The sequence below is a fragment of the Rhinoderma darwinii genome, chromosome 6 (genome assembly GCF_050947455.1).
Source record: "Rhinoderma darwinii isolate aRhiDar2 chromosome 6, aRhiDar2.hap1, whole genome shotgun sequence".
NCBI lineage: Eukaryota > Metazoa > Chordata > Amphibia > Anura > Rhinodermatidae > Rhinoderma > Rhinoderma darwinii.
The window spans coordinates 143,361,505-143,376,566 of record NC_134692.1 but is presented as its reverse complement, the minus strand read 5'-3'; the positions used below and the strand labels follow the sequence as shown (position 1 = coordinate 143,376,566).

General features: G+C 44.8%; 1 protein-coding gene across 1 annotated transcript; it reads right to left on the bottom strand.

Moving 5' to 3' along the window:
• Positions 1–1,496: 1,496 nt before the first annotated feature.
• On the bottom strand, positions 1,497–3,380 carry LOC142656014 (E3 ubiquitin/ISG15 ligase TRIM25-like). The gene has a single exon (XM_075830825.1). The coding sequence runs from the start codon at positions 3,344–3,346 to the stop codon at positions 1,595–1,597; it is 1,752 nt and encodes a 583-aa protein (XP_075686940.1). The 5' UTR covers positions 3,347–3,380; the 3' UTR covers positions 1,497–1,594.
• Between the last annotated feature and the right edge of the window lie 11,682 nt (positions 3,381–15,062).

The following is a 15,062-nucleotide window of genomic DNA, read 5'->3' as shown; positions in this document are numbered from 1 at the left end:
GCACAAAATGCGCAGTATTCCGCTACGTGTGAACTTACAGTAAATGAGCGCGGCAGCCCCTTCGGTCTCAGGATCAGTGGGGGGTCCCATCGATCAGAAAGTGATATCATATCCTACAGATAATCATTATCACCATCTGATAAAGAGATGATCTATCATTTTCAATGTCATTTTGTGTGCAGAAACTGAATCGGACCTTAGATTTGTCCCATTACGTTACTTTTTTTCTTAAAAATAATTTTTTGTTATCATTCTCAATTTATTTTTCACTTTTCCGGCACACGTTTGAATAAAATTAATGATTAAATATGAAGTGAATGACATCTGATGTTTATACAATGAAAGGTTTTATAGGGGCAGAGAAATAATTTCATAATGGGAGGGGGGGGGGGGTAGATTACAGAAAGAACATGAAGTTTTGAGCTGCACTTTTTTGGGGGATTTTTGTGGGTCCGCAGATATAAAAACTTCTCACAGCTCCAGCATTTGATGCTGTTGAACGATTCTGAACTCGCTGCGTGGATTTCTTTCAAAGCTGTGGTTGATGGATTTCAAGGACCAAGAAAAGAGGACACTTGAGTTTCTATAGTAAAAAACCTGCAGGAGATCTACAAGAATCTGGTGGGAAGAAGGTCAATTACAATACAAATCCACCTTCTACCCACTCATCCCAAATTTTCCCCCAAAAATGAAGGGTCTGTGAGAGAAATACGGGGTGAACGCCATCACCAAGACATTCCTACCATGGAGCAGCGCTGCCGAGGACCCTGCAATGGCGGGTAACCACGAGAGACGGGAGGAACTTCTTATAAAGCTTCTACTTCACCACATGAACAGATATTACACTCAACTTAGGCCTCATGCACACGACCGTAAAAACACCCGTTATTATGGGTCGTAATTACGACCCGAAATAACGGGCCCATAGACTTCTGTTGCCTACGGGTACCTTCCCGTTTTCTCACGGGAAGGTGCCCGTGCCGTTGAAAAAGAACATGTTCTATTTTTTATTTTACGGGCCGTGCTACTATACTTTATAATGGGAGCACGGCTCGGAAAAACGGCCGGCTGCCCGTGGCCGGCCGTGCTCGTAATAACGAGTCGTAATTACGAGCATGGTCGTGTGCATGGGGCCTAACTCAGCAAAATGTTATATTTGTTTTTGACAACTTTGAAAGAGATGAAAATAAAGTAAAAAGTTTTATTGCACTGTAAATATTTCTGTAAAGTTTGATAAAATAAAAAGCGTTTGTCGTTCTCTGTATAAATGCCCGGTGTGTATCTAGTGGACGTGACATTACAGAAAATCTATGTCTTTTCAGCATCCCAGAATTAAGTATAATCACCTATGTTCATGCTAGAAAAAATAAAATGTTGTAGAATAGTGTTATCAGTCTCCGGAGAACTACCCCCCCCCCCCCAATAACATTTCCATTCAGCTCAGCATCAATTCTGCATCTGATCTCCGAGGAATTCAAAAACATCCAACAGGAAAAGTCACCCATGGAAGCCGCCATATGCATTGTGTTACCGGAGGTTCCTGCCGATACAGCTCTATAATATACTGTAACACGTGACGTGGACCGCATCGCACTCAGCTTGTTATTGTAACAGAGGCTCCATCGTAGACATAGAAGGCAGCGTGTAGGGGCTCGGTGAAGGAGGCGGTGAAGGTGTGTAAGTGTCTGATGGGGTCACACAACTCGTAGAAGGACAGACGTCCGGCCTCATAGTCTAACAAGACTCCAAATTTTGGACACGTATTTACATTCAGGGTTAATCCGATTGAGTTGTGTAAAACTTCACGTATTGCATCATACACAGCCAAACACCAGGATTTATCATTATATCCAATACCAGACTGTGTTCCTCTCCTTTCTATACTGGGATAAGACAATCCGATGTCACATCTTCCTATCCGGTTCCACTCTACCTCCCAGTAATGTTGTCCTGAGGAGAAGCCACATCTGCTCAATACTTGGAAGTAAGAAAGAAACCGTCCTGGTGATTTTGGTCTGTACTGTTTTTCTCCTGAATTTGTTGCTGTTGTCTGATCTTCTGATAACTTCACATATGTATTAGCCGTGTCCACATCCATCAATATGTCTGGTACATGGAACCCGAGCTCTGATGTTACACTGGTGACGATATCCCTCATAGATCGGTGTACGGTCAATGAGATCAGAACCTCATCCAGATCATCAGCGATCTCATAAAGTTCACTGACTGCAGCTTCTTCTTCTTCTGCCGCCATACTCGTAGCACTACAGGCCGCTCCTTGGTCTGATTCCTGTAGGACAGTTATTGGGTCAGTCCCGTTTTCCTGCACTTTGGTGTCAGACACGGGAACATCAGCTTGTCCTGAGACCAGTCCCACATCCAGATCATCCTCAGAGTTGATCTTTCCACCATCTCCCCCTCTGTCCTCATCATTTCCAGGACTACATACTGTAATGTCACTTTCTTGTAAGAATCTTATTGGGTCAGTGACACGACACATCTCCTCCACGTCACGCATCTTCCTGGACAGCTCGTCCTCCTGTATTTCCAGTATCTTGATCAGATGAATGATCTGGGACACGATCCTCTCCTCCTGCCTGGAGATCTCGCTCAGCGCTTTCTTTTCTGCCATTTCCAGGTGCTTCTTAATGTCCATGAACAACTTACTGACCTTGTCCCTCTTCTCAGAGGCTTTCTCCTGGATATTCCCCTTATGATGGTGCAGATTCTGGACTCTCGTCTGAATTTCTGCTTTTTGTGGGTTTAGTTCATCCAGATATTTCCTCAGTTTCTCCTTCTTCTTCTCGGACGCCTCATCTAGAGGTTCCACCTGGTGTCCCCTGTGCTTACCAACCAGACAACAAGACACACACAGACAAGCAGCGTCCTGCGGGCAGTAATACTCCAGAAATTTATTGTGGATGGAACATTTTTTGTTGCCAAAGGAGCCGGTGGGTTCTGTTAATATGTGATCCATCGACTTGTTGTGGGCGGTCAGGTGGTCTTCACATAGAGAGTTCTCACACTGCAGACAGGACTTCACAGCCGGTACAGGGGACTTGGTGCAGTAAGTACAGAAGACTCTGGTGTCCGCCATATCAGGGTGAGAAGAGAAGAAACGCTCCACTATATTACCCAGCTTCCTGTTCTTCTCCAGGGCCGGACGCTCCGGATATTCTGCTCTACAGTCAGGACAGGAATACACTCCAGCTGCCTCCTGTGCATCCAGCACTATCACAATACACGGACGGCAGAAGTCATGTCCACATCTCAGGGATACGGGGTCTGTATAGAGACTCAGGCAGATGGAGCAGTTCAGCTTGTCCCTCAGGTCAGCAGACGCCATTGTAGCAAGAAAAAGCAGGAATCGAAAGTTAATTTTTCTTTACATAAGAAGGGCGGGGAGTTCCTGACACTAAGTTATTAACCCCTGCAGCTCAGGGATAGGGTTTACTTTAGTCCTCAGTATAAATCAGCAGTAACTGGCAAATATCAGCGGGATTTGATGTAGGATTATAGTTGGAGTGACTCCCGATGTTAATAGCATAGAGAGAATCCACCACCAGTACAGGAAGGAAAAGATAGTAGAGCACCCACTAAACTTCAGTATATTAAAAACATTTAGCCCCTAGAAAATGTTGGGGGTTAAAGGAACACTCACTCCTCCATTCCTGTCAGACTGAAAAAATGATTCAGTAGTGCAGGATCGCTATAGTTGGTTGATGATGGGGTCATTACTCAAGAACGGGAAATATGTATCCCAAAACACATTGAATACTGCCCCTATATACAAGAATATAACTACTATAATACTGCCCCCTATATACAAGAATATAACTACTATAATACTGCCCCTATATACAAGAATATAACTACTATAATACTGCTCATATATACAAGAACATATCTACTATAATACTGCCCCCTATATACAAGAATATAACTACTATAATACTGCCCCCTATATACAAGAATATAACTACTATAATACTGCCTCCTATATACAAGAATATAACTACTATAATACTGCCCTCTATATACAAGAATATAACTACTATAATACTGCCCCCTATATACAAGAATATAACTACTATAATACTGCTCCTATATACCAGAATATAACTACTATAATACTGCCCCTATATACAAGAATATAACTACTATAATACTGTCCCTATATACAAGAATATAACTACTATAATACTGCCCCCTATATACAAGAATATAACTACTATAATACTGCCCCTATATACAAGAATATAACTACTATAATACTGCCCCTATATACAAGAATATAACTACTATAATACTGCCCCCTATATACAAGAATATAACTACTATAATACTGCCTCCTATATACAAGAATATAACTTCTATAATACTGCCTCCTATATACAAGAATATAACTACTATAATACTGCCCCTATATACAAGAATATAACTACTATAATACTGCTCCCTATGTACAAGAATATAACTACTATAATACTGCCCCCTATGTACAAGAATATAACTACTATAATACTGCCTCCTATATACAAGAACATAACTACTATAATACTGCCTCCTATATACAAGAATATAACTACTATAATACTGCCCCTATATACAAGAATATAACTAATATAATACTGCCTCCTATATACAAGAACAGAACTACTATAATACTGCCCCTATATACAAGAATATAACTACTAGAATACTGCTCCCTATATACAAGAATATAAATACTATAATACTGCCCATATATACAAGAATATAACTACTATAATACTGCTCCCTATATACAAGAATATAACTACTAGAATACTGCTCCTATATACAAGAATATAACTACTATAATACTGCCCCTATATACAAGAATATAACTACTATAATACTGCCCCCTATATACAAGAATATAACTACTATAATACTGCCCCCTATATACAAGAATATAACTACTATAATACTGCCCCCTATATACAAGACTATAACTACTATAATACTGCCTCTATATACAAGAATATAACTACTATAATACTGCCCCTATATACAAGAATATAACTACTATAATACTGCCCCTATATACAAGACTGTAACTACTATAATACTGCCCCTATATACAAGAATGTAACTACTATAATACTGCCTCTATATACAAGAATATAACTACTATAATACTGCCTCTATATACAAGAATATAATTACTATAATACTGCTCCTATATACAAGAATATAACTACTATAATACTGCTCCCTATACACAAGAATATAACTACTATAATACTGCTCCCTATACACAAGAATATAACTACTATAATACTGCCACTATATACAAGAATATAACTAATATAATACTGCCCCCTATATACAAGAATATAACTACTATAATACTGCCCCCTATATACAAGAATATAACTACTATAATACTGCCCCTATAAACAAGAATATAACTACTATAATACTGCCTCCTATATACAAGAATAGAACTACTATAATACTGCCCCTATATACAAGAATATAACTACTATAATACTGCTCCCTATATACAAGAATATAAATACTATAATACTGCCCCTATATACAAGAATAGAACTACTATAATACTGCCCCCTATATACAAGAATATAACTACTATAATACTGCTCCTATATACAAGAATATAACTACTATAATACTGCCCCCTATATACAAGAATATAACTACTATAATACTGCTCCCTATATACAAGAATATAACTACTATAATACTGCCACTATATATATACAAGAATATAACTACTATAATACTGCCACTATATACAAGAATATAACTACTATAATACTGCCACTATATACAAGAATATAACTACTATAATACTGCCCCCTATATACAAGAATATAACTACTATAATACTGCCCCCTATATACAAGAATATAACTACTATAATACTGCCCCCTATATACAAGAATATAACTACTATAATACTGCCCCCTATATACAAGAATATAACTACTATAATACTGCTCCTATATACAAGAATATAACTACTATAATACTGCCCCCTATATACAAGAATATAACTACTATAATACTGCTCCTATATACACAAGAATATAACTACTATAATACTGCTCCTATATACAAGAATATAACTACTATAATACTGCCCCTATATACAAGACTATAACTACTATAATATTGCCCCTATATACAAGAATATAATTAAGGACTTCCCCTTATGTACCGGAAACCGGGCCCCAGCGTATTTTTACGAAGCAATAGCCATAAGTCCTGCCAGGGTTGGGGGGGGGGGGGGGGAAAGCTTGTGCTGCCTACGTACTCCAGGAAATAAAAATGTCGGTGAGTACATTTTCGTTTTCCTGATCGTCCTTGGCAGCACAACACATATGGGACTTGCCAAGCAATAACTAAATGGGCGGGATAGCAGACGCAATTTCAAGAACTATTTTGCCAAATAAAGAACCCTCTGATGCCAGTGAGTCGAGCCTGTAGTGCTTGACAAAGGTTGATGTGGACGCCCACGTAGCCGCTCTGCAGATTTGATCCAGGGGGATATGCCTGACTTCTGGCCATGAGGTAACTGTAGAGGGTGTGGAATGTGCCCTGATCTGCAGAGGAGATTGAAGGTCACGGAGATGATAGAATTTTCAATAGTTGATCTAATCCACCTGGCTAGGGCGGCTTAACTTGGTCTTTGTCCCTTATTAGGACCGGCATGTTGAAGGAACAGATTTTCTGATTTCCTAAAAGCCTTTGTCCTTTGAATATAGGTGAGAACTGCTCTTCTCACATCCAGTGTATGCCAATTCTCCTGATCTTCACCTTGGGGATGAGGGAAAAGAACTGGCAATAATATCTCTTGATTTATATTCCTAAAGGAAGGAACTTTAGGCAAGAACCCAGGCATGGTACGTAGTAGAAGACAATCTCCCAGGTCCCTCAAATATGGTTCTTTGAAGGAAAGGGCCAGCAGCTTGCTTATGCGCCTGGCCGACATGATTGTCACCAGGAAGAAGGCCTTGAAGGAGAGAAATCTGATGGACGACTCTTGCATGGGTTCAAACGGCGGCTTTGTTAGAGCCGACACCACTATTGAAAGGTTCCAGGAAGGAGAGGGCACCTGAGAGACTGGGCTAAGGTTTCTTAAAGCCTTGAAGAAGGTCTTCACCAACTGCTGGTTGGAAAAAGATTTTGCAATTGGGCATTAATTGCCTTGAACTGCACCTTAAAGGGAATGTGTTGCCAGAAAAACATGTTTTTTTTTTAAAAATTAAACATTTAGTGTGTGGGTGATTAAACATTGTTCAAATTTTTTTTATTTTTTTGCACGAGTCCAGGAAATATTATAAATTATTTCTAATTTATAATACTACCCATTTTTGGTCACTAGATGGAGCTGTTCCCAAAATTGCAGCATTGCAACATTGGGTTAAAAGCCCTCGCTCTAGTGAGCTCTCAGCATCCCCCCCTCCTTTATCCTGGCTAGTGCCGGGATAAACGAGGGGTTTGAACGATGTAACCTCCTACACTGTGTGTCGCCATTTTTTGAGCTAACCCACAGTGTAGTAGGTTTACATACAGTAGTAAACACACACAAACACGAACATACATTGAAATCTCTTACCTGCTCCTGCCGCCGCGGCTCCCTCCGGCCCGTCCGCTCCGTTTGCTGTCGCTGGTGCAAGTGCACAAATCCGGAAGCCGCGACCGGAAGTAGTAATATTACTGTCCGGCCGCGACTTCCGGTCCACAGGAAAATGGCGCCGGACGGCGCCAATTTCGAATAGGACTGTGTGGGAGCGGCGCATGCGCAGTTCCCACACAGACGCCGTACACTGCAGTCAATGGGACGGGAGCCGTTTGCAGTCCCTATGGGACTGTGGCTGCCGTATTCCATGTCTGTATGTGTCGTTAATCGACACACACAGAAATGGAACAAAAAATGGCAGCCCCCATAGGGAAGAAAAAGTGTAAAAATAAGAAAAAGTAAAACACAAACACACAAATGAATATAAACGTTTTTAATAAAGCACTAACATCTTTAACATATAAAAAAATAATTTGTGATGACACTGTTCCTTTAAGTGTATTTAGCTTCAAACCTTTATTGAAACCCTCCTGAAGAAATTGTAGGATAGTATTGAGAGAGACTACGTTTGCTGAATTTTTACAGCACCAGGAAGTAAACAGGGTCCAAACTGTTGTATACTTTGACCGTTGACGGTCGTCTAGCTGACAGCAAGGTATTAATAACTTCTGATAAAAGTCCAATTTCTGTCAGGTTCTCCTGGTCAGTCTCCAGGCCGTGAGATGTAGACTGCGAGGGTTCGGGTGATACACCCCTTTCTAGGACAGGAGGTCGGGTGATACTGGTAGTTTCAGGAATCTGCCCTTCGAGAGAGACAATGCTAGGGAGAACCAGGCCAAAGTGGCAGGATTGCAATAGCTTCCGCTTTCTCGTCCCAAACTTTTTTTCAATTCTCTGGGTAATAAAGGGGAGGGGAGGAAAAATGTAGATTAATTTTCCTCCCCAACTGACAGACAGGCCATCTAATGCTACTGCATGGCGGGTGTGCTACAGAGAACAGAAGCTGAGGACTTTGTTGTTCTCTTCTGATGCCATCACATCCACGTCTGGCATTCCCCACGTGGCAGCTAAGCTGCTGAAAACATGAGGGTTGAGACTCCACTCCCCTGGATTGAGGATATTGCGGCTGAGGAAGTCTGAAGTGTGGTTCAAGGAGCACTTGATGTGAACTGCTGAAATTCCCAAAGAATGTTGTTCTGCCCAACTCATAAGTGGTCTACACTCGGTTGACATTGAGGCACTCCTCGTTCCTCCCTGTTGGTTTACATAGAACACAGTTGCAATGTTGTCTGACTGGATCAGAATTTGGGTATTTCCCAGATGAGATTGAAAGGACATTAGCGACAATCTCACCGCTCTGAGTTCCTTCATGTTGGAGGATAGTGACACTTCCCTCTGACTCAATCTGTTCTGAACCCATAGTTGATCTAAATGGGCACCCCAGCCCCAGGAGGAGGCATCAGTTGTGAGGACTTTCTGTGATGGGGGAACCAGAGACTTGCCGGACCGGCGAGTGTCCAGGATTAACCACCAGCTGAGGTCTTGAAGGGTGAAGTTGCAGACTTTGAAGAGGGCGTCCAGATTTCTGACATTTTTGTCCCAGGCTGTGAGGATGTCGAGCTGTAATGTTCTCATGTGGGCTTTGGCCAAGGGGACCGCATCTATTGATGAGGTCATTAGACCTAGGAATTTTATAGCTCCTTGAACCGATATATTCAGATGGCAAATAAGGCGTTCTAGTGAACCCCAGATTGCAGCAATTCTCTCTGGAGACAATTTGACTGTCATCGACTGGGAATTCACCATGAACCCTAAAAAGTTCAGATTCTGTGATGGTGAGAGCTGTGACTTTCTGAAGTTCACCAGGAACCCATGAAAGTGAAGAAACTCCAATGTGGTTTGGAGATGTTGTTGCAGAAGGGACTCGGATGATGATTTTATTAGCCAGTCTTCCAAGTAAGGGACCACACATATCCCTTTCAGCCTCAGTGCTGCGGTTAGGACCACCACGATTTTCGTGAACACACCGGAAGCAGACGAAATACCGAAGGGTAGGCAGGTAAATTGGAAGTGCTGTACTCCGCCTTGCGTCTAGACAGCCAATCGGAGGAACCTTTTGTGCGCAAACAGAAACGGGACATGCAAGTATGCGTCCGTGAGGTCGATTGTTGCCAGCACATCGTTCCTTTCCAGAAGGTTCATCACAGACCGGATAGTCTCTATCTTGAAGGTTTTCCTCACCAGATATTGATTGAGGAAAGTCAGGTCTATTACCAGCCTCCAACTGCCATCTGATTTGGGCACAGGGAACACACTGGAGTAAACTCCTTTCCCTTTTTCTGAGACTGGTACATCTTCCAGGGCTGCTTTTTGGAGAAAGACCTGCAGAAGCTAATGGACTATCGGGTTGTGATGCCTGTTGAAGAAAAAGTGGTCTTGGGGGAGAGTTCTGAACTCCAAAGTGTATCCTCTCCTGATGGTTGCCGTCACCCAGTCGTCGGATGAGGTCACCGACCACCGAGAGGAGACTCTCTGAAGCCTTGCTCCTACTTGTGGGATTGGCTGGGCGTCAAACTGTTTGGATTTTGAGCGGGGTTTTTTTTCCGAAAGGAGGAAGGGTTTTCCAGCTTTGTTTTAAACGTGTGTTGACTGTCTGGAAACCTTCTTTTGAACTTTGGGGATTTTCTTCTCTGATCCCGAAAGTAACGCCTGGTATCCTTCCTTTTAGGTTCAGGAAACCTAGCCCCTTTGCCTTCCCCTAAAGAATTCAAAATATCCGTTAATTGGGGACCAAACAGAAATTCTGGCTGAAAAGGAAGGCTACAAAAATTATTTTTGGAGAGATTATCCCCAGACCATACCTTAAGCCAATGAACCCTTCTGGCCACATTTGATACTTGATGTTATCCAGCTGGGTGTCACAGAGGAACTCCGAAGCTGACTTCATTACTGGGAGGGACTGGAGAATTACTGCCCTTGGGACTCCATCTTCTAGATCCCTTGACAGGTGGCTTAGCCAGACCCGGAGTGCTCTAGCCACTGGTACTGAAGACAAGGAGGCTTTGCATGAGCCCACTGCTGAAGTATACACCTTCTTCAGAAGGGAATCCGCCTTGCAATCCATGGGGACTTTCAGCAGGGCTGATTCATCGGGTGGAAAAACGGCTTTCTTTGCCAATTTAACCACTGGCAAGTCCAGTTTTGGAATATTCTCCCAATCTTTGGAGCCAGTTTTATCCAGTCTGTAGAGGTTTTTGAACCGAGAGCCCAGTTCTGATTTCCTCTTAGGCTTATCCCAATCCTGTTTAATCCATTCCGTTAGGACAGGATGGCTGGAAAAAAAAATTTCCCCTTGGTTATGGGAAAATAAAACAGTCTGTCCTTTTTAGGCTTATGCTCAACCTCCTTCCCCGTCTCCAATGTATCCTTCACCGCTCTGAGGAGATCATGGAGCTTATCCTTACCCAGGATATAACATTCCTCGGGGTCGTCAGAGTCTGGGGAGTCAGAGACCACCTCTGAATCTGTACCTCCTGCAGAGGAGGAATCCTCCTGGTATTGAGGAGGTGGAGAGGGAGAGCGCCTGGCCCTCTTAGCATGGTGTGATGATTTTACATCCTCAAAAACTACAGACAGCTGTTGTTTAAACCATTGCATAAATCCCCTAGAATCTTTCCTGGGAGGGGAGGCGACTGGGGTGGAGCATGAGATACACAGATCTGAAAAAATGTCATCAGGCAGAGGCTGGAGGCATTCCCTGCAAAGCCTGTGCCTGGATTTGTGGGTCCTTTTCCTACCTTCTCTTCTGGCAGACATCTAGAGAAGAGGCAGAAAGAAAGGCATGGTAGGAAAATGTGAATAGCCATCAGCATCAAGACACATAAGGACCCATCAATGTAAACAGCCTTACTAACCTTAGCAAGCAGAGGTCTGTCCAGAGGCAGAGCGCGCCAGGTTTCAAACAGGACGCCAGCATTATAAGCCTGCTGCGTCTGCACGTCACATCCGGGGGCGGGGCCAACCAGGGGGCGGGGCCAGCGATGACATCACTTCCGCCCTGATCCATGCCTCTAACGCCGAGCTGCACTTCCGGGTAACCGGGAGAGCCAGGGCGGGATGCTCCAACATGGGGTCCTCCTCCCCTGCTACCATTACCAGGATGAGGTAAGGGGCCGCCATCGTGGTACACCTTCGCGGCTGAGGGACAGAGGCGCAGCCCTGTATGCAGCCCGGAATGTTTTCCTCTGTTAGAAGGATAGGGTACTGTCTCCGTACTGACCTAAGAAAGAAAGAAAAAAAATATGCTGGGCCCGGTTTCCGGTACATACTTATAGGGGGAAGTCCTTAATTGTTTAATGCTTAATGCTTGTAGCGTCCATGGCTGCGGGCCGTCGGGTTTACTCACCTCCCGACGCCCGCAGCCATGGATCCGTGAGAGCTGGTCCCCATTTCCTTCCCAGGAGACACCAGCGCTCACTTCCGCTCCGTTCTGCTGTGTCCCGTAGGGCGCGCGCGCACGCTCGTGCCCGGCCTTAAAGGGCCAGGGCGCGCACAAAGGAAATAGTCATCGTCATCAACTGCCATGATTTCCTGGTCTAGAAGAAGGCCCCAGGCCTTCTGATCCTTGCCTGAGCGTTGTTAGTCTATCCCAGTCTGTCTCGCAAATGGTCCCTTAGTGTTTCCCCGTTCCAGTTGTTACCCGTGCCCTTTTACCCGTTCCTGTATTCCGGATTGTTCTTGTTCCTACAAGTGTTGGAGTCGTGTCTACTGCACCTGCTGTCGTTTGCCACGTCCAGTGTCTTCTGCCACGTCGGATACTCCCCGCCACGTCTGGCGCTACCTGCCGCACCGGCCTCCATCCGTGCTGAAGCCACAGCCACCGTCTGGACTAGTTCAGGTACCCAAGCATTACTGTCTGCTATTGACTTTCGTATAGACTGTGACCTGGTCAGCTGCCTCCCCGCTACGGCGGAACGGCCTAGTGGGTCCACATACCCTGTCACCGTGACAGTACGCTCAGGCCATGGAACCCACTGGCCAGCCCAAGATCGCAGTCCAGAAGATACAGAGATGCATGACCTACGCACACATCAGGATCAACTCCTTGAGGCTGTGAATTCTATCCTGGTCCGCCTGGATCTACTCACTGTTCCACCCCCGGTTCTTCCTCCTGAAGCTGTTGCTGTGCCACTACCCGTTGCTCCTCCTGTTTGTTCCGGATCCACAGTTCCTGTGCCTCTTCCTCCTCGCTACGACGGTGATCCCAGAGCATGTAGAGGATTTCTTAACCAATGCACGGTTCATTTTAGGCTACGGGCTCATCTCTTCCTCTCCGAGGAGGCCAAAGTGGCGTTTATTATCTCCCTCCTCGCTGGCAAGGCCCTCACATAGGCGAACCCAATCTTGGAGCAACAAGGACTTGTATCCTCGGACCTAGCCTTGTTCCTGCAGTCCTTTCGTGCCGTGTTCGAGGAGCCGGGTCGAACATCCTCTGCCGCAGCTACTCTGTTGACCCTCAAGCAAGAAGGTTCCACAGTAGGGGAGTATGCTATCTCCTTTCAGACCCTAGCAGCCGAGCTGGCATGGAACAATGAGGCACTGGTGGCAACCTTCTGGCAGGGACGGTCCTCTCACATCAAGGACGAACTGGCCGCCCGCGACCTTCCTTCTACCTTGGATGCCCTCAACCTGTTAGCCACCCGGGTTGATATGAGAATCCGGGAACGCACTCAAGAGGTTCGACAGGAGAGCCGGGTCCACAGACCAGCACCCTCGGTCCAGAGACCACTATTGTCTTCCCCTAGTGCGCCCCCTGAAGAACCCATGAAGGTAGACAGAGTCCGGTTATCTGAACAGGAGAAGAAGCGCAGACGCTCCTCTGGACTATGTATGTATTGTGGCCTAAAGGGTCATTTTGTGCGCCAATGCCCACAGAAACCGGGAAACTCCAGTACCTAGGATTGGTTGGAGAGGCAAATCTAGGTGGAACGTCTCCAAACGTTAAAACCTCTTCCAGATTAATCGATTCCTGTGGCCATCGTCTCTGGAGAAATGTCACATCCTTCATCCGCCTATCTTGACTCTCTTGACTATCTTGGAGCAGCTGCTAATTTCATCCAGCAGGATCTAGTGGATCGTTTACCCCTGGCTGTTGCCTCTGTGAATGGTCTACCATTGCCCGATCCGATAATGCTCATCACGGAGCCATTGACACTACAGTTCGGAGCTCTTCACTCAGAACAGATCACCTTCCTGGTACTACCTAAGGCTATCAATCCTATCCTGCTGGGCCTGCCATGGCTCCGCCTACATGCCCCGATCCTTGACTGGAATTCCGGAGAGGTTCTTCAATGGGGTTCCAGATGCCATAGCCATTGCCTGTCACAAGTCCGTCCTGTTATGCCCCCTCTGCCTCAATCACTCTCCAGTCTACCATCTCAGTATGCCAGTTTTGCGGATGTCTTCTGCAAACGAGGCTGAGACGTTGCCTCCACATCGGAATTATGACTGTCCCATTGAATTAGTTCCTAATGCTTCTCTTCCCCATGGACGGGTATATCCTCTCTCCTTGCCAGAGACTTTATCTATGTCAGCCTATATCAAGGAGAACTTGGAGAGGGGTTTTATTCGAAAATCTTCCTCCCCGGCTGGTACAGGCTTCTTCTTCGTTAAAAAGAGAGATGGCTCTCTTCGACCCTGCATTGACTACCGGGGTCTCAACCTGATCACAGTCAAGAACAAATACCCGTTGCCACTTATTTCTGAGCTGTTTGATCGCATATGAGGAGCCCAAATTTTTTTCAAGGTAGATCTCCGGGGGCTTATAATCTAATCCGGATTCGCCGGGGTGACGAATGGAAGACGGCATTTAACACCCGTGATGGGCACTACGAATACCTAGTGATGCCCTTCGGACTGTATAACGCTCCCGCAGTATTTCAGGAATTCGTCACTGATATTTTCCAAGATCTCCTCTATGTCTGTGTTGTTGTTTATCTCGATGATATTTAGATTTTCTCCCCAGATCCGATGACCCATCGGAGGCATGTCCGTCAAGTTCTTCTGCGAAAAAGAGAGAATCGCTTATATGCCAAGTTGGAGAAGTACGTCTTTGAAAAGAAGTCTTTGCCCTTCCTGGGCTACGTCATCTCGGATCAAGGTCTTAAGATGGACCCTGAGAAACTAAAGTCTGTCCTGGAGTGGCCACGTCCTCAAGGCCTAAGGGACATACAACGGTTCCTGGGATTCGTCAATTTCTACCGGCAGTTTATTCCGAACTTTTCATCTCTGACAGCTCCCAGCTCTACCCTTACCAAGAAGGGTGTGAACGCCAAGGTGTGGACTCCAGAGGCAGAATCCGCATTTATTAGCCTCAAGAAAGCCTTCACTTCAGCTTCGATCTTCCATCAACCTGACGTATCTCGGCAGTTCTCACTGGAAGTGGATGCTTCCTCTGTTGGTGCAGGCGCACATCTGTTCCAGAGGCGCT